The sequence below is a fragment of the Desmodus rotundus genome, chromosome 9 (genome assembly GCF_022682495.2).
Source record: "Desmodus rotundus isolate HL8 chromosome 9, HLdesRot8A.1, whole genome shotgun sequence".
Taxonomy (NCBI): domain Eukaryota; kingdom Metazoa; phylum Chordata; class Mammalia; order Chiroptera; family Phyllostomidae; genus Desmodus; species Desmodus rotundus.
The window spans coordinates 111,429,327-111,449,277 of NC_071395.1; the positions used below are offsets into that span (position 1 = coordinate 111,429,327).

Genomic DNA, 19,951 nt, shown 5'->3' on the forward strand with positions numbered 1-19,951 from the left:
GCTGAAAGTTTTCTGTTGCCTGTCTCCATTTTCCTTTGTGGTGTTCACTTGGAAAGGCCCGCCTCCTTTAGAGCGTAATTCCAACTCATCACATCCCTTTCAAATCAGGCAACGAGAGTGGTTGGTTGGTTGGTTTTTAAGGTTGAAGCCAGCTTTGTATTGTCTTCCTAGTGGTGCTGATAGTTACATACAGCCTTTTTTTTTTTTTTTTTAGCTCCATCAAACTTTAAAAGAGACTTTCTTTGGGAACCGATTTTTCTGTCCACGAGTAAGATTTTTCTTGTTAAAATAAATTTGAATAGAACGTAATGATGAAAGGTTCCAAAAGAAAATACTTTATGGTAGTTACCTGTAAATTGTGCTGAAAAGAAACTCTGTTAAGGGTTTCTAAATTGTGTGAGTTTGTCATACGTACAAGTTAGTTTTTTATATTACTGTGGTTTTGAGTGATACGTCGAATAAAGTCTACTGGAAAGTTAATTGGAATATAATTTTGATTGCAGTGTGACATACTCAAATCCTTAGGAAATCAGAGGAGGTAAAATAGAGATCCCAAATACTGGATTCTTTAAAAGGATCATAAGAGTGAAATGGTAGAAATAATATAGGAAGAGATCATGTGACCAAGAGACTTGTTTAAGGAATAAAAAACAATTGCAAGAGTCCTCAGAGGTCCAGAAAGATACCAGATGTGGGGCAGAGAATATTTTTCATTAATGCACAGGAACCAGTGATAAATCATGAAGTTGCATAAATGTAAGTAGACATTTCTAACCCTTAGTACACCTGATAACATTAAGATAGCATTTTGTCACGTTTTCTCTCCCTTCCTGCCTCTGCCCCACACTCCTCAAATACTGGTTCTGGTACGTGATTTAGTAGAGAAGTACAAGTCTTCTCTACTAAACACGCTGTCGCCTCGATGTAACACTGTAACTCTAGTTAGAGGTCTCCAAGAGAACGACAGAGCGAATTAGAGAGCTCAGGAGGACTTGTGGCAGTGTCTCCGTGAGCTGGGGCGTCCAGGTGTGGCACAGCTGCACCCGGTCCCCGAGCTGCTCCGGACACGAAGCAGCTTTCCTCACTGCAGGTGCCTTCAGAGACTCATGTGCCCCAGGGGTCCTCTCGACAGGACACCGTGTGGTGTAGTGGCAGGAATTCATGTAATTGTAGCAACGTTAACCCTCCTTTTAATGGGAGCTATTAAGAAAACAAACAACTTTTTTCTTTAAGTCATTTTTTTAGCCTTTGTCATTCAGAATTGAAAACTTGAAATAACGAGCTTCCTCCAAAGACTAGTGAGAGTTGGTTCCTGGACACATGGGAGGAAAACCTAATTCTGAATTTGTTTCATCTTTTTCAGATCTCAGTCACAGTGGATTGGCAGATCATTATGAGAGCTCCCACTGGGGACAGCAGCCCACTTTCAGAAGTGAAGCCAGCTGCAGCTGGGATCAAGTGATCATAGACAGGACTGACAAGGAGGCGTGGCCTTCCATCACAGGGACGGAGACGGAATCTGCCTCAGAATGTGCTACAGACACTGACTCTGCCTCCAACTGCGGCTCGGAGAGCAGTAGCATGGCTACGGGGAGTGCCCAGGGCGGCTTCGCTGGGCACTCCAAGAAGACCGATGGCAATAACGGCACCAGCGGCGCACTCGTCCAAAGCCCTCCGAATCCGAGTGCCCTTGGAGCAGGGGGGGCCAACGGCAACAGCAATGTGGCCAGAGCGTGGGGCGTAGCCGCGGGCTCTAGCTCCGGCCTCACTCACTGCTCTCTCGGCGGTGGGGACGGGAAAACGGACAACATGATTGGGGATGGGAGAAGTCAGAACTGCTGGGGTGCCTCCAACTCCAACGCTGGCATTAATCTCAACCTTAACCCGAGCGCCAACCCGGCTGCCTGGCCGGTACTCGGGCATGAAGGAACTGTGGCGACAGGCAGCCCTGCCGGTATGTGCAGTCCAGTCAGTGCCATAGGACACAACATGGGCACCCAGAACGGGAACCCGACGGGCACGTTAGGTGCTTGGGGGAGCTTGCTGCCGCAGGAGAGCACAGAACCACCAACGCCCACTTCTCAGAATGTGTCTTTCAGCGTACAACCTCAGAACCTTAACACTGATGGACCAAATAACACTAACCCCGTGAACTCTTCACCAAACCCTATCAATGCAATGCAGACAAACGGGCTGCCCAACTGGGGCATGGCTGTCGGCGTGGGGGCCGTCATCCCGCCCCACCTGCAAGGCCTTCCTGGTGCTAACGGATCATCAGTCTCTCAAGTCAGTGGGGGTGGTAGCGAAGGGATGAGCAGTTCTGTGTGGGGACTGTCCCCAGGTAACCCTGCCACAGGAAGTAGTAGTTCTGGGCTCAGTCAGGGGAGTGGAGACACTGTGAACTCAGCACTAAGTGCTGAGCAAAATGGGTCCAGCAGTGTTGTGCAAAAGGGAGGGAGCGGAGGGGCTGCCTGGGACTCAGGGCCTCCTACCGGCCCCGGGATCCTCTCCTGGGGGAGGGGCCGCGGCAACAATGGCGTCGGGAATATCCATTCTGGCGCATGGGGCCACCCCAGCCGAAGCACTGCTAACGGTGTGAATGGGGAGTGGGGAAAGCCCCCAAACCAGCATTCCAGTGGTGACGTCAGTGGGAAAGGATCAACAGGGTGGGACAGTCCTGGTGTGAGCAGCCAGAGCCCTGCCGTGCAGCCTGGCGGTGACCACCTGAGCTCATGGGCCAAAGCCGCCTCTTCTGGAACCACGGCTAGTGAAGGCAGCAGCGAGGGCTCCGGCAGTCACAGTGAAGGAGGTGCCGGAAGGGAAGGGGTCGAGGGCCGGAGGCGAGAGAAGGGGGTTCTAGACCAAGGGCACATCCAGTTGCCAAGGAACGACCTTGATCCGCGAGTCCTGTCTAATACTGGTTGGGGACAGACTCCAGTAAAGCAAAACACTGCCTGGGAATTTGAAGAGTCCCCGAGGTCTGAGCGAAAAAATGACAATGGGACAGAGGCCTGGGGCTGTGCAGCTCCTCAACCTTCACACTCAGGGGGGAAGAGCGATGGGTCCATCATGAACAGTACAAATACCTCTTCAGTATCTGGGTGGGTCAGCTCCCCACCTGCTGCTGGGCCAGCAGACACAGGCTGGGGGGACAGCGGCAGTAGAGCGCCAAATGGCCCCGGGGTTTGGGGGGACTCGATAAGCTCCACTGCTGTTCCCAATGCTGCTGCTGCCAAGAGTGGCCACACTTGGAGTGGGACCGTAAGTCAGGAGGACAAGTCACCCACCTGGGGTGAGCCTCAAAAGCCCAAATCTCAAAACTGGGGAGACGGACAAAAATCGAATCCAGCCTGGAGCGCAGGGGGAGGAGACTGGGCAGATGCGTCTTCTGTCCTCGGACACTTGGGGGAGGCGAAGAAAAGCGGCTCTGGGTGGGACGCCGACAGCGGGCGGTCAGCGTCTGGCTGGAGTGAGTCTGCGCGGTCTGGGACCAGCAGCTGGGGCAGTGGCACAAATGCAAAGGTGAATCCAGGGACAAACTGGGGAGAGTCTTTGAAACCCGGCCCCCAACAGAACTGGGCGAGCAAACCCCAAGACAGCAACGTGGGTAACTGGGGAGGAGCTGCTTCCGTTAAACAGTCAGGAGCAGGATGGGTCGGGGGGCCAGTCCCTGTCAAACAGAAGGACAGCGGCGAGGCCACGGGCTGGGAGGAGCCTTCTCCACCATCCATTCGACGCAAAATGGAGATCGATGACGGTACCTCAGCTTGGGGCGACCCGAGCAGCTACAACAACAAAGCTGTAAACATGTGGGACAGAAACAACCCGGGCCTCCAGAGCAGTGCTGTGGCGGTGGCCGCCACCACCACGAGCAACAGCACAAATGCAGTCGAGACACCGCCGCCACACCCGGCCAGTGCCCCGCTGAACCGATCGCCGCTGCTTGGTCCAGGTACGGAAGGGGCTTCGTGTTCTCTAAGGGTGAAAAAGCGTTTATTCTCACTAGGTGTGCATATACCCTCCAACTGATGTTTTACAGCGATTGACACCCGAGTGCCCGTCACCTTGTACTGCATTTCAGTGTTAGCTAGAGACTGAGAGTCAAGCAGGGTTCTCTGGTAGCTTTCTCTCTGAGAGGAAACCGCCCTGAGCACTTGCACGGGAAAGGCGAGGAAAGTAGAGACACCCTCTTCGGGGGAGATGGGGGCCCTTAGGTGAGTCTGTGTTTATGGACAAAGCCTTCATTTCTCTCCAACGTGAACCAGTGACCCTCACCCCGGGCCTGGTTAGAGTTCTCTGGGGGCATGGGGGCCATGTGCTGGGTCTGCAGGGAAGCCCACCCACAGGCGATCTTTAAAGCTCCACGGAGCTCTGACGTGTCAGCACTGAACTGAAATCGGCTTTGTCGCGCGAGAGTGGTGACAGTACAAGGTGTGCGTTGATTTCGGTTGAAAGAAATATCTTAAAATCCAACTAAGACTTGTGTTTTGAGTTCGGCTTTGTGTGAGGCACTCTCACCTGGATACTGTGGCAGAGAAGAAGAGATCTAACTCCGAGCCAGCGCCCAGGGGGCAGGAGTTGGGACAGAAAATAAACATCAGTTCTCCGGGCCTGGGCTCGCCACATGGCTCCCAGGGTGGGAGGGAGCGGGAGGAGATTGCTGCCCAGCTCAGGGCATCATAGCTGGCCCTCCCTCTCCTCGACGCTCCCACCCCCGCCCCAGCACTGCTTTCCCGGCCACTCTGTCTGTCCTGTCTTGGGACTGAGTCTCGTCAGCCCCCTTCAGCATCTGGAGCTGCTTGCCGAGCGTTGGGACAGTGCAAAGCAGGGCTTAGCCTCTCGCCTCCTGCCGCAGGACTTCAATACCTGCGCACAGCTCTGTCGTCTGTCTTCCCGTTCCCTAGGAAGTGGGCCTGCGCCCACCGCTGTCTCTCAGGGGCTTGGCTTTCGGTCTTTTCTGTTGTGGTCTGGGTCGCCGGTCTGGGTGATTGTTGCAAGCAGTTTAATGGGTGTGGAAGTGGTAGAGACTGCAGCCTGCCTCCCTCCTGAAATCACGCTCCTCGAATGCAGTCTAAGCTCTAGCCTTTTTGGGACGTGTTGTGCTGTTTTTCTTAAATTGAGCTGGTAATGTGAAGCTTTCGTTTTTTGTTAAGGCTGCTGTGAAGCCCTCCCTCACTCGGGGCCATTCTTGGGTTGTTGGTCCCTTGGTCCCAAGTGTAGAACTTTATTCCTGGGAAGGTGTTGGACCCCAGCCCCGCAGCCTGTTGAGATCTCCGAACCCTGGTTCTGTGATTGGCATACTCATTATTTCTGGCAGTTTTATGCCATCCCTAGATTGTATAAACATGCTGGGCAGACAAGACTGAGGGATAGGGTCCTTCCTCCGTGGCTGTTCACCCAGTCGTCTTACACATGGAGCCAAATTTGCATCCAAGAACCCTCTCTGGAGCTCAGGACTGTTTAGCCTCCACATACACTCCACTGTCACTGAGCCAAAGGTCAGACACCTGGTGGCCCAGGGGCTCTGCCTGCTCCCACACATGTCCCTTTTGGGCCCACATCTTTCATGTGACTCCATGTTTTCAAATGAAAGTGTTCTGTATAAATTCCAGATTTTTGGCTTCTTTCGGAAGCCTGGAAGGCCTGACACCTTGGCCTCCCAGGGCAGCCATTAACCAGAGCGACCCCTCAGACAGGGCCTGTGCCTTCCAGTTTGCCACACTCCTCGCCGCCCCCTCGCGGCCACAGCGCTGAGGCTTTGAGCAGCCGCCACAGCCCAGGGAGCGTGTGCTGGTCCTACCGGAGCCGGCTGGCTCTCGGGGGCATTCGAATGTGTGATTCCTGTCTTCTTTTATTTTCCCCCTAATATAGGACTGACATTGCTAGGCACTTAGGTTTTATAAAGTACTTGGGTGAAAGAGGTGCAGCAAGAAGGAAGAAATGTAACTGATGGCCGGCAAGGAAGGGACATAAACGTTAGGGGGGGTCTAGTTCAGTGGGTGAGGCCAGTGGTAGAGTGAAGGTAGGCAGAAGGTTCTCTGTGAAGAGTGAATGGTCAAACACTGCTACCGTCCTGCCCACCCAAGACTTCCTCTAGGAACCCTCGTTCCATGGTCGTCTTTCTGAGGTCACTGCCCGACCCCCCTTCTCCTGGCAAAGCTCCAGCTGCACAGTGCCTGTGCCTGACATGGGCTCCTGGCGGTAAGTGTGGTGACCACAGGTGGCTTGTTCGTGCATCCTTCCATGTGATGCCCGTTCTGTGAGGGGAAGCACACGTGGAGAGAAGGTGGTGAGGCTCAGCTGTGTGAGACAGGCCTTGCCTGCTGCCGCATCTACAGTACTAGGTCCCCCCCTCCCCACGAGGCAGAGCCACACCTCACAGATAGTTCCTTCTCCTTCCTCTCTGTATGTTTCCCTTGAATCTGCTCTTACACGTGAGCTTTCCCCTGTGTGAAGGCCTTCCTGGTTTGTTGGGAGGGCCCAAATCATTGTCTTTCATCTGCAAAATGTTCATAGATCATTTTCTAACAAATTGCACATTATCACCCAATGTAAGAGAAGGTAACTTGGATGACCCCCCATCCCGTACATGCAGCACCAGCGGAGAAGCAGTCACCATAGAGCAGAGACAGACAAGGCAGACGCCGGTCTCCAGGCAGTGTGCCCGTCTGCAGAGCCTGTGTCACGTGTGGTGTATTGCGCGGCGTGTGGTGGGGTTGCTTCCCCTCGTTTTCATTGACGTTCGCCTCTTCCACCATCACACCCAGGAGCTGCACGGTCCATCTGGGTTCCTGCCCTTGCTGCCTGGGCTCTTCGAGCCTCAGCCCTGAGCCAGGTGCTCCCCTGCAAGGAGAGCAGCTCCTCTGCCCCTCACAGAGGGCGGTCTGAGCCTCTCACTGCCCAGCCCCCCAGACCAAGCTCCCTGTGAGCCAGTGGGAGGGGCCACCAGTGACAGGAGCAGCAGTCACAGCACCGGCCACGCTGCCGGGGAGCTAGTGGCTTGAACATGTGCCCAGACTGGACTCCGTGAACTGCCTGGGGCTCTCCGCTCCAAACAGCCATACATGCACCTGAGGGCGGTCAATGAGGTTTCTGCTGCTCCAGAGCTGGTCTTCCATAGGACTTCTGCTGCTTTGCTGTTGGCTGCCCATACTGAGTTTGCAAAATTGTCACTTATCTCAGAGTTTGGCTTGTGGATCATCACCACTTAAAGGTATTGATCTCGGCCTTAAGAAATACAGACCCTGAACGCCATGGTTTTCACGCGTCCGCTTTCATGGAAGAAAACGGAGCTGGACTGTCGTTTTTGCCTCGCGTGTGTCGTGTTGGCGTCAGTGTTTCCCAACGATGCTGAGGGAGGCTCGGGAGGAATTTAGGAAATGCGCTGTGGGCCCATACGCCGCTCGTGCGGGCCTGGCTCAGGCCCGCTCTGGAGACAGAGTGCCTTAGTCACCCAGGGAAGTGTCCCTGTGCTCGTCTTTGGTCGGAGGTGCTGGGCTGCCCCAGACATCAGCTGTTGAGTTGGGTGCGCGGGCTGTCCCCCACCGCCGCAGTGCTGCCCAGAGACTTCGTGTGCACGTGAGCCGGACCTGGGGTTCCACGGGAATGGAATAATTTGGAGGGGATTGGGGTTGGAGTGGAATCAAATAGGAAGGCCACTGTGAGCTTGATGAAGCTGTCCCAGCAACAGGGTGGGTTGGGAAATCTTGCCTGGGGATACTTCTCCCAGCCCTGGATGGAAGGGGAGTGGCAGTCAGAGAAGTGGCGGGATACTGCCCGGGTCGGTCTCACTCTAGCGTACTGCTTACCCATTTTACTGCCTGTTCACAGCTGCTCAGGATGCCATGTTAGTGATCGCCGGGCATTTCAGCCACGCCTACGACGGCCACTAGTGGTTTTGTGCTGCAGCCGGAGGGAAACCCCCCTTTGCATCGGGCCCCTTAGTTAATCTAGTGGTGTGTTCCTGCTTTGTCACTTAGTGTTCTGGCACAAACATTATAAGCAAAGGCAGTAATTGTGTAATTAATCATGGGAGAGGCAGTTACCCGCACCCTAAAGTAAAATTTGGGAGCCCTGGCTGGTGTAGCTCATGGACTGAGTGCCAGCTTGTGAACTGGGGGGTTGCCAGTTCCATTCCCAGTTAGGGCACATGTCTGGGTTGTGGGCCAGGTCCCCAGTGGGGGGCGCGTGAGAGGCAACCACATACTGATGTTTCTTTCCCACTGTTTCTCCCTTCTCCTCTCTCTAAAAATAAACAAATAAAACTTGGGAGAAATTAGAGTTAGGAATTCTCTGCCTAGGTAGGTGAACATGCATGTTTTTTCCCTAAGTCTCAAAAGTAGAAGCTGGGGGACATTGTCCTTCCTACAAGACTCCCTGCCCTAGATGCTCGGCTGCTCCCTTGTCTTCCTTTGGTGTAAAAATGATACCAAAAAAACAGAGTCACCTGCAGAAGGAATGAGTCAGCAGGATACTGTTAGAGCTCAACTGCTTTCACACCACAGCTTCAGAAATAGATCCCACCAGCCTGTCCAGCCAGAGCAGCCCTACTTTAAGCACGAACAACAGAAGAGGGGTGATCTGAGTGAGCCCTCTGCGCTCTTTGTGGGCACAGGGCTTTTCTTGGGTTTGGTGCGGTCGGGCGGCTTTTATTTACCCTTCTGTGTTGTGGGGGGTTTGGTAGGTGGAGCTGGAATGGGGAATAGAAGGTCCTGCTAATGAAGTGGGAGGAGGTGTACGAGGAGGTTGTCCTCTGTGCATGTCCTGGGCTACACACTTAGTTCAAAATGATGAGCAAAGAAGACAGTTAAAAATAGCCCTGGCTGATGTAGCTCAGTGGATTGGGCACCAGCCTGCGAACCGAAGGGTCGCTGATTCTATTACCAGTCAGGGCCCATACCTGGGATGTGGGCCAGGTCCCCAGTAGGAGGCGTATGAGAGGCAACCACACACTGATGTTTCTCTCCCTCTCTTTCTCTCTTCCTTCCCCTCTGTCTAGTAAATAAATAAATAAATAAATAAAATCTTATAAAAAAATACAATTTGTCCCCCACCACATCTCAGTAAAACAGACTTAGCACATTCGGAAGCTACATTATTTATTGCACTAAGATAAACACTAAGTAGGTTTCTTTGCTGTTTCTAATACCCACCCTCTGAGATGACAGCAAGGCAGGTAAAGATGCTCCTGTAAGAGGCTGCTGTGCCACTCAAGGCGGCGTGGCCAGCTTTGAAAAAGACCCTTGCCCGCAGCCGTCAACCGGAGTCCTCTGAATTTGGGGCAGAAATGTGAAGTGAATGGCACGGAACAAGGCGTTCTGAAAGGCAGTCCCACCTGCCCGCTGCCCGAGCAGACCCTCTGTACAAAGCTTCACTCTCCACCTGTCCTGGCTTCACGTGTGCAGAACTAGTTGTTGCCGCAGCTACCGCGTCTGCCCTGTCCTCCGTGGGCCGGTAGCCCGCCGAGTGTCAGGGTGGTGTGCGCTGCACTTGAAGGACCTCGGTGGGAGTGGAATCCCATCTTATGAGTATTTGAGTCAGCACCTGAAATGCTGAGCACATAGCAGACACTCTGATGCTTACTCAGGTGAATTTTTAGTCCTTTATCTTTCCTTCCCTTAATTGTAATTGGCTGCTCTTTAGCTGGGCCCTTCTTCCCAGAAAGGCCTGCCTGCCACGCTTATAAAACTATGTGAGTAGCATCCGTGGAACCAGCTAGAACTGATTTCTTACTTCACAGAAGAAAGCACACCTCCTACTAACTTCACTGCAGAGCCCGAGATGAGAACCCTTAGGCTGGGTGAAGACTTGCCCTGGGCCCTCTTTCCTGGCCTTCTCACCAGCCTCCTGGGCGAGCGCCGCCTGGGCCTTGGTTCTCTCCGTTCGGGTGGAGAGGTGGAGGATGTATTTAAAGTTGAATGGAAATGAGCTCTGGTGGTGTTCGCTATTACCATCTTAGTCCCAATACCGAACTTGCTCTGTTGAAGCGGGAGATGCTGATTCCTGACCCCCACTGTGCGTGGGGGGTGTTTTGCCAAGAGCAGCGGTACAGGGTGGGGCAAAAGTAGGTTTACACTGGTGAGTGCGCGAAGCACAGGCTACCCTTGTATTACTTACTAGTTACTGCATTGTTTTTGTGCGAACAACTGTAAACTTTTGTCCCACCCTATATTTGAAGGACCATTTTTAAATTTTTAATATCAATGTTTTAAATGTAAGATAGAAATTCGTTCTGCCTCATTAAGCCCAACTTTTAAAAGACCTCTGTAAAATTATTAACAAAAAAAGATACCAAAGTCACCCTGCCAATAAACATTGAACAATGGAGATTATATTTATTTTAGTAGTATGTATGTAAGATTATTAGCAGCCAGTGAAAATACTTGCTTTTCATCAGAATCATCTAGTGTGCCTGTTTTTAGCGTTCCTTCTAGGGCCTTCTGAACATCCAGCGTGCGCGCTCCGGCGTGTGTGCCAGTTTGGCATCGTAGGTAAATTCTCCTATCAGATCAACTTAAAGTGGAAATACCGCAATTTTTAACTTTTGAGTGAGTGATTGTTCTTCCATTTATTTTTAAGGTTTTGAAATGTGCTTGCGAATCATTTGCCTTCTATGTAAAAATATCCTGTAGACATTTCTGCCACTTTAATATAAGGAATTAAAAATTCTTCATACAAATTAATTAAGTGTAATTACCATAGTCGTGAATATTTACTCGTAGTTTAGATTTAGTTACATAATTTGTAGCATCACCTTCCAAAGGGATGGAGGTACAAGGGTGACAGAATTTAGGTGAATTCTTCAATTACCTAAATAAATCAATAAATCAATATTTTTTACAACCGATTGGCTTTTAGTAACCCCTAAATTATTTTATCATTCCCAAACACCCATAATTGGAATGAGCTATGTTAATTTTCCTGATTTAATTTTGTCCTTTCAATTTGCAAAACTACTTCTCCCAATATACAGTATTATTTTTTGTTCGGTTGGTTATAGGTAACATCATAGTTGGCAGGTGCTGACAGTAACTGATTAAGACTAACTTTCCTGTTATGAGTAATAATTTACAAAATACATTGCTCAGCACAGAGCTTGCAATTAAAAATGACTCAAGGCCCCGGCCGGGTAGCTCGGTTGCCTAGAGCGCTGTCCAGGTAACGCCAGGGTTTGCCGGTTCAACCCCCAGTGAATGTATAAATAAGTGGGAGAAATCGACCTCTCGTTCTGTGTCTCTCTCTCTCTCACTCTCTCTTCCTCTCTCTCTAAACTCAATAAATGAAACAACTAAAATGATGCAGAGGTTGCATGTCCTGTGGTCATTAATGAATATTACTGTATTTCATTAGAATAAAGCACAGCAAGGGGACTGTTCTGTGCTATTTTTAGTCAGAAAATGTGTGCTTTCTAACTGAGATAGTGATACTCATGTTACAACCAAATAATTTAAAATCTGGGGTTAGCTATTTGCATTCCATGTCTTCTATTCTATTCAGCTGGCATTTGAAACACTCACGTTTCTGTCTCTGAGAAACCGACTGGATCTGAAAATCCCAGCTGACACGAACTGTCAGTGTGGCTGTCAGTGGTGTCAGGTGGGCATGTGGGCGGAAGTGAACTGATCGGAATGTGTGTTGCTTTGGGGGCATGAGGTTTCTACAGAGGTAACGTAAAATGTTTTCTTGCTAAAGTGTAGAGGGGGACCGTATTGTGTCCTGGTCCTGTGACATCTGTGCCGTAGATGGTAATGCCTGACCTGGAATCATGAGGTACCCTGATCAGGTGCCAGTCCCGGAACAGCAAGCTCTGGCAACAGGACCAGACAGAGGGAAAAGGAAGAATTTCTGGAAAACGCTTGCAATTTTTACCACCCCTCAGGCGGGACCCACAGTTCCCCAACTGGGTTTCCATCTGAAAGACGGAGGCCTGGGCTCCAACCAACCGCACCCCCCCCAACCACCTGTGGCACCTGGGACTGTCTTTGCTCTCTGTCACTACTTTATCTGTCCCTATTTAATCTGCCATCTTCCCATTTCTTTGCCTGCATCTGTGTCTTTGATGGTTGGTCAAAAGATAAGCAAGAATAGTTTCTCAGGATATATTTACAACTTGTAAATTTTTCTTTTAAGGAAATAATCTAACAAAATTTCTTTTAGGTTGTTACCTGTAATACCAGAAGTAAAAAAGCTAAACCTTTAGTTTTAAACTGTGCTTTTAAACCCTATTATGATGCAAATACTGTGAAAGTAATGGTCTTTAATGAGGTCAGGAGTGAGAAAATTGCAACTTTAAGAAGCTAAACAAATCTGATTAGATTTAATGTGTCCTTTTCACTTTCTACTAAAAGCCCTCCTAAAGATAAATTATCTCAAAATTGTTTTGGATTTGAAATTACTGTTTTTACTTTCTCTGTTTCACTTTTACTGCTTTCTCTCTCCCGTGGTACCCTTTTCAGTTTCATCAGGCTGGGGAGAAATGCCCAACGTTCATTCAAAGGCTGAAAACTCTTGGGGAGAACCAGCCTCCCCTTCTACCCTGGTTGATAATGGCACAGCAGCCTGGGGCAAGCCGCCCAGCAGCGGCAGCGGATGGGGAGACCAGCCCACTGAGCCGGCAGTGACATTTGGGAGAGCCGGCGCACCAGCCACAGCCCCAGCCCTGTGCAAACCAGGTAGGACGAGCATCCCTTCTGCCCACCCTGATTTGGCAGTTTAGAAATGGATCGGAGTAGTTTATTTAGAGGGATCCTGTCTGTTGAACTTTAAGAATTAAGTTTTAGTATACTTTCCTAATTTTATTTACACTTTAAAATCAACATTAAACTAAGGCTGTAAAGAAATATTTGCTGTGTGTGATACATGAGCACCAAGGATTTTTACCAGAAGCCCAGCTTTCCTGTTTTGAAAAATAAATAATTAAAAGAATCAGAACGGTATAGCATATCTGCCTGACACAGTTGGCAGCCTCCGCTCTTCTTCAGCACGGTTCTCCTGGCTGCTGCTGTGGGTGATGGACGCGGCCGTTCCACCCAGCACGGTGGCTGAAGCGGGCTGTCTTTCCTGTTTGCGGTTAGGGTTTGAAACATGCGTCGCTCTGCCCAGCGGTCCGACATGTCTTGCCTGGCTTTTGCTTGGTTCATGCTTTTTCTCTTTCCTTCTTTCTTTTTTTTGGAAAAAAGGGATGAAAAATGTGCTGCATTGTCCTCCCATTATCTGAAAGTGTAATAAGTGCACATATAAAAACGTATTATTACAAACGTTCAGAGCACGCTTACCATGGGGAATCCTCCTCTAAGGGGTGGGTGTTTGACAATGTGATCCTCTTGATATTAGTATAAGATTGCTGGTTTAAGTCTGAGGTTAAAATTAACTGTTCACACGGCCACAGAAGCTGCACGTTTTCTTTGGACATTCTGTGTGTCTCAGATCTTAAAATGCAACTTGATTAGCTAGCGTCTCGGCCCTTGGCTAACACTGGGTAGCACGCTCCACGTCTGCCGTCTTGCTGGGTTATTTATTCCATCCTGTTGCTTCTTGTGACAAATCTGAAGGAGGAGGCAGCTTCTGGGTGTTGAGGGTCACGTGCCATTCAGGCCGCATGTCTGTCTTTCTGATTGGTCCTCAGAGGCCAGATGATGCGCCCGGTGATCTCAGAAGCATCACACCGCCACGGCCTGGCAGTCTCCGGCTGACTGTGCTTCCCCCTATCTTTGGCCTACTTCAGGTTCTCCCAGAAACTGAAAATTTTAGATAAATTTTACACCAAAAATCATTTTGTATTTTAAGAAAGGAGGAAAAAAAAATCCTGAAATAAAAAGTCAGTGCTCAGCCTGTAACTCCACCTGCCTGGGGCCTCAGCTGGCCCCTTCCAGTTATTCTGGGTCAGCTCCTGGGAACTGGTCAGAAACAGGCCTTGGGATCCAGCCACAGCCCTGCCGTATCCCTCATGGTCCCCAGGTGACTCTTGTGGTCACAGTGGGGAGCACTGGTGCACACAGCTGCCCGCTGCAGGTTTGGATCAAGTGGTGACATTGTCAGGGCTCTTGTGTGTTGCTGGCCATCGTGCCACGTAGAAACCGCCACCTTCTCCTGTGGCCCAGGGTTTGGTGTGAGAGTGTGCGTGCATCCATGTGACCTACAGTCCATTCTGGGGGTGTGGAACAGCACAGACTAGAAAGGGCTGGCAGTTGAAGAAAAAAGCACGTCCATTTGGCTCCGGTCTGGGGGAAGGGCAGACTACAGTATAGCTCCCCCAAATGACGCTGTTGAGAGACTTGTGTGCTTCAGGAATGCGGAATTTGACAAGTTCATGTTCGCTCTCTTTCTAGCTTCAAAATCTATGCAAGAAGGCTGGGGCAGTGGTGGGGACGACATGAACCTCGGTCCCAGTCAGTGGGAAGACGAAGAAGGGGGCATGTGGAACAATGCTGCTTCCCAGGAAAGCACCTCCTCCTGCAGCTCCTGGGGGAACGCCCCCAAGAAAGGACTCCAAAAGGTGTGCGCACTCTCAAGGGAGGCAGGAGACTCCCTCAGACACACACTCAGCTTCACACAGCACCTTCAGTTAACGGTGGAAGGTTGACCTGAGGTCCTGAGGACCCTTGGAAGTCCCCAAGAGCCTGTCGGGGGTCTCTCCTAAGCATAAGGTGGAGTTTTCTAGAGACCACATGGGATCGCCCTCACAGCAAAGCAGACTCAGAGACAGACGAGAGAGTTCAGCTGCTCCCGGGGGGCCAGTCGGCCGGTCGGTCAATAAGCCTGGCCATGCGCACAGCAGCACCTCGCTTCTCCTGCCTTCTCCCTCTAAAGAGTCTGTTTCAGAACACAGAACTATTTTCCACTTAAAAACCTTATGTTAAGGTGATACACTTGTTATTTTTTAAACAAATTTTTCCAAATTTCTCAGTTTTCATTTCTAATGCAGTAAATATTGGTAGATGTGACCCTCAGTTCCTTAGGCTCCTTCGTCTCTAAGAGGCGGCAGTCGGGTCCTGAGCCCCAGAAGTCTGTGGGCTCCCAGGGTGGACTGTTTAGTCATCCTGAAATACGCAGCCGCCCTCTGGGAAAACTTAAGTAACGTATGCACCACGAGGACTCCTAAGTAGATCACAAATTTACTTATGAAAAATAAAAATAATTTTTCAGACAGTATTGCAGTGGGAGGGGCCTAACTATGATGAAAGCCTGAGAGCCATAAATGAAAGACTCGTAAACTTCAACAGGCAAAGATAAAAACTGCCTGACAGAAAAACCATGTTCAAAGTTGAAAGATAAATGACCAGCTGCAAAAAAGGATCTGTAATTCATGTCAAGGAGAAGGCTGCTCTCCCTGTTACATAAAGAAGGCCCCCAAAACTGATCTTTCTAAAGCTAACCAGTAACCCAGTAGAAAACAAGCCAAGAGCGCAAGTAGACAATGTATAGAAAAGGAATACAAATAGCCCTTAAATCAGGGAAGGCTGTCGGCCCAGCTTGTGGTGTTCAATCTAAAACAGCTGAACGACGTGCCGTTTTTAATCTCAGCCCCGCAGAATGCTAACTGAATAAACACACTCTGCTTGCAAAGCGGTGAGAAAGCCCCGCTGTCTGTCCTGCTTCGCAGGCGGGACGCACAGGAGCGCCACCCAGCAGAGGGCATGGGGCGCTGTCTGCTAGAGTGACCAGCTCTGCATGGCACTCCCGCTGGTCGTGGGCCTGGCAAGTGGCATTTGTACAGTTTTCTGTTGCAGCATTGTTGAGTAAAGAGAAATTAAATGTGCACTGATGGGGTAACTGAGTCAAGTATGCCACGTCCGTATTACAGAAAGCTAAACAGATATTTTAAAAGAAATTCCATATATATTGATAGGAAAAGATCACCCAAATATAATGGTACGTAAAAAGGGTAAGATGCATAAAAAGTGAGTGTAACACACTTGTGTACAGTACTACAGTACACAAAGTACATGTCACTTTGGAGGGGAGGGGAGAAAAGACAAAAGTGTGTGTGAGCGTGAGCACACACGCACTTGTAGCTTCCATGGAACTAAAAAGTCTGCAGGGTGAGTAGGAGCTGGGCGGGCGTGCGGCTGGCGGGGGCGGGGGACGCTTTCCTGTGTGCCTTTCCTCCGCTGGCAAGTCACGTAAACGTAGGGACTGCCCAAACAGTTTTTCATCGAGAAGAGCTTTCAGGCTCAAATCAGGGTTCTTGGTCATAAGGGGTGGCTGTGATTGCAGACATCAGAGAGGGGAGTCGTACAGGCAGGCTGGCAAATAACCCAGTTAGTGAGGGGCCGGCCACAGCACCTTAGGGCATTAAACACTGGGGGCCTGGGGGCAACTCGGGCAGCACCGTGGGCGTGAGCTGCTTCCTTGAGGAGAGGCCCCTTAGGTGAGGTGGGCGTCCCCCGTGACTCCCGGCCTGTGGTTATGGTGGGCTCCGTTCTGGAAAGCCCTGTGGAGGAGGAATTCTTGTGTTGTGTCGGGCAGCCTTCATGCCTGGAGAGTGAGGGGGGTCGCTGGGGAGCCACTCACCCCTCTGCCCTCAGGGCTGTAAGCAAGGAAGGGTTGATAAAAACGGACAAGTGTTTTTGTTCCTTCCTTACTACCTTTTTATTCTGTTAGAAAGGACCCCCCACATTCTGTCATCTTTTAGAACGAAGCTTATGAAAGAGGGAAAAACGTAGTTCTTGGTAAACTTCACGTAGTATTAATATCAGCAGAGGACTGTGTTCAAGGGAACACTTCCTGCAGTTATTTGATACTGGAAGTGACACATGCTTGTGACGAACTAAATTCATTGTCGGGAACAGAACTATCTCGCCTTAAATCCATGAATCCCCGGCACGCCCACCTGCAGGTGCCCCCGCAGCACTCCACAGAGCTAGCCACGCAATACTCACAGTCGGGGACTTCCTGGAACACAGCACTTTTCAACATTAGTACACAGCGATTCTGTCGCTTTAAAAGTTACGTGAATTTTAGGTGTCTCCCATATCTGGAAGAAATGCGTAAAAATGTTCTCACGGACTCCCTTCGCCCACACTTCGTTCCAGGGCATGAAAACATCAGGCAAGCAGGACGAGGCCTGGATGCTGAACCGGCTCATCAAACAACTCACGGACATGGGCTTCCCGGTGACTAGCTCTTTCTTGTTCTGCTGCCCCCCTCTGTGCTCCGTGGGCACCCCCCCTCCTGCACAGCCCCCATGGCGCCCTTATCCGCACTGGTCGCTTGTCATAGGGAAAGTCCCTTGCATCTCGGCGCTTGTGTTTAGGGGCCACTGCTTTGAACCACAGCAAAGAGCCGCATCCTTTCTGTCAAGAAAGGCATGAGAGGCGTTTCCTAGAATTAAATTTTCATTGGTTTATACAGTTATAGTTTCATTCATAATTAAAAGTGAGTTTTGACTAGTTTACACAATAGATTGACAAAGATCACAAGAGAAAACTTGGTGTAGAGGAAAAGCTTCACATCCAGAAAAAGAACCCTAAGGGAACCTATTTAGTTCCTGAGTTTTGGGGGAGGTGTAAAGAGCTCAGAGTCACAGGGTGTCCCCCTGGAAATGGGTCACAGTCTGTTCAGGCCCTGTAGTCGAATGGCAGAGAGCATTAAGGAGACCACCTGCATCTGCCGAGCAGTCCCTTCAGATGTCCTCTCTCCACACTTTTATTAAGTGGGTATTTATCCTCTGATCATTGTAGATGTCTCCGAAAGAGAGAGTCCAGAGTGGCCCCGGGCTGGAAGAGGGAACTGCCCCGTCTGCATGGGCATTTCCCATTTCCTGGGGGGAGATAGTTAACAGCAGGGCCTGGAGTCCAAGCAGGAGAGGGTGGACCTCCGAGCTCTGACTCTCATGCTGACGCTCACACAGCTGCCAGCATGAGGGGCAGGTGTGGTGGCTTGTAGTGCCGAGGCTGTCATGCCCGCTGTCTGCTCGAGTCCGAGGCGGCGGCCCTGCTGTCCTGGCAGCGGTGTCCACCTCGCTGTACGGTTGCTGTCTGATGTTCATTGGGCGCAGTGGTGGGCTCCGGGGCACAGTGCACGGTGCACGGAAGTGTAAGGTGCGGGCTCTGTGCTCCAGGGTCGGCTTGGTGCGTTGTCTCCTTCCAGGGACTTTTCATGCGCAAAACGCTCTCCTCGAACCACAACAGTGAAGGAGAGTAGTTCCAGTTCCAAAAACTGATAATATTAGGTTAATAACGAGTGCTTCCCTAAGCTGATAGTGATAAAACTCTTTATAAGCGTTTCTTTTTACTAACATGCTAATCTGATGAAAACTTACTTTCCCCCACAGAGAGAGCCAGCTGAAGAGGCCTTGAAGAGTAATAATATGAATCTTGATCAGGCCATGAGTAAGTAATATACACACTTCAAGTCCTGTCTTTTTAGAGGTCCCAGGAGTGAGCATTTCACTGTAGCCGTGGGTTACTGGTAGAACCCGTGCTGGGTGGACAGGACCAGGCCAGCGAAGGAGGAACTGTGATGTGCCCTAAGCCCGGAGCAGGTTTCCGGACTGGTGGGCTCTGGGGACAAACGGCCAAATGCCACATCGAACCATGTTTGCTTTTTCCGTTGTTTTCCAGAGCTTCAACAAATAGATGAGGTTTTTTTCCTCCTTTTTTGAGGGAGATAGTAAGGACACTTGTGGAGAAAGGCCCCAGACCACAATGCAGCCTTCATGCCACGCTGGCTGAGCACCGGCTCCCGTTGGGACTGCCAGGAGCAAGCTGCCCCCATTCTGGAGCTGCCTTGGGCCACAGCTGTCATGTCAGAAACTCCCATGCAAAGTGTGGTGCCGGCGCAGACACTGGACCAGGGCCCTGTGTGCCTCTGGCCATGGCGCTCTGGCCGACCAGCCAGCCCCAGCCTCCTCTTACCCGTGTCTGTTTGAAGACCCTATTCAATCCACATTTCTCCCAAGTAACCATGCGCCATGTTTCTTTATAATGAAACGTGGGCTGACGAGGCTTTGACATTTCCTTGGGTAAGGTGACCATCGATTTCCTTGGCTTTTAGACTCACTCACACCTATGCAGCAGGCTGCGCACTTTTTTAACCAGTCACCTGGCAAAGTCACATCTTTCCCACAGCTTCACCACACACTGCAGGCACTCCTCTGCCCTCCTGGGCGGCCTCGCGTGCAGGCGGCGGCTTGCGCCTCTTTGTTCTGGAGGCACCGCGTTGCTGGTTCGTCAGCACTGAACCGGTAGCCAGGAGCCCCATCCCTCGGCCTGAGCAGGCCCCTCTGACCCACATGCTCCCTCTGTGGGACATGTCATAGCCTCGCGCTCAGGGACAGCAACACCAGCCAAAAGCACCGAGATGTACAAATGTGGCACCGAGTGGACCACAGAGGACACTGGTTTGCTGTGGGAGAGCGGGGGGTACAGGACGTTGTCTTGTTGGGCCTGAGCTGGGAACGTGTGTGCCGGGCAGTCAGTTTCCATTGCCCTGCGCACGTCCACAGGGGGCCTGAGAGCGCTGCGGTCGTTGATTTGGGGCCACCAGAAAATGGTGCTAGTAGATGAGTGCACAAGGACAGGAACTGCCAACAGCGGAGGCCGATTGCGTGCAGGGCAGGAGCTGCCAGAGAACGGGCAGGGTGAGCTGGGGAGTCGGTTCTAACCTCTTGCCATTGTGAAGCAGCACTGAGTTGGCATGAGCCAGACGGGCAGGCTCACCAGACCGAGAGCCCTGGTGACGGGGGGGACCCAGCAAATGGAAATTGTGGCTGTGGTGGGACAGGGCAGCTGTGTTAGACGATGGCTCGGGGAAGTCCCCTCTGAGAAAGTGCCCGCTGAAGGGGGGTGGTCCTGGGAAGAGCACAGCCCAGCCCTGAGGGGCAGTCAGCCAGGTGAAGCGGGTGCCAAGATGCGGAGCGAGGGCCGAGAGCAGGGCCCCCTGTTTTCTGGGGGTCGAGGGTCTTGCCCTCAGTGTCACGATCGACCCTCAAGCATCTTGTCTTAGGCAT

General features: G+C 51.0%; 1 protein-coding gene across 1 annotated transcript in view; it reads left to right on the forward strand.

Moving 5' to 3' along the window:
- TNRC6C (trinucleotide repeat containing adaptor 6C) overlaps window positions 1-19,951 on the forward strand; it is a 107,330-nt gene that overhangs the window by 62,348 nt on the left and 25,031 nt on the right. Inside the window, exons 5-9 of the mRNA XM_053911115.1 lie at window positions 1,364-3,952; window positions 12,456-12,671; window positions 14,328-14,494; window positions 17,034-17,114; window positions 18,275-18,332. Coding sequence (XP_053767090.1) covers window positions 1,364-3,952; window positions 12,456-12,671; window positions 14,328-14,494; window positions 17,034-17,114; window positions 18,275-18,332 — 3,111 coding nt within the window. The remainder of the gene's footprint in view (window positions 1-1,363; window positions 3,953-12,455; window positions 12,672-14,327; window positions 14,495-17,033; window positions 17,115-18,274; window positions 18,333-19,951) is intronic.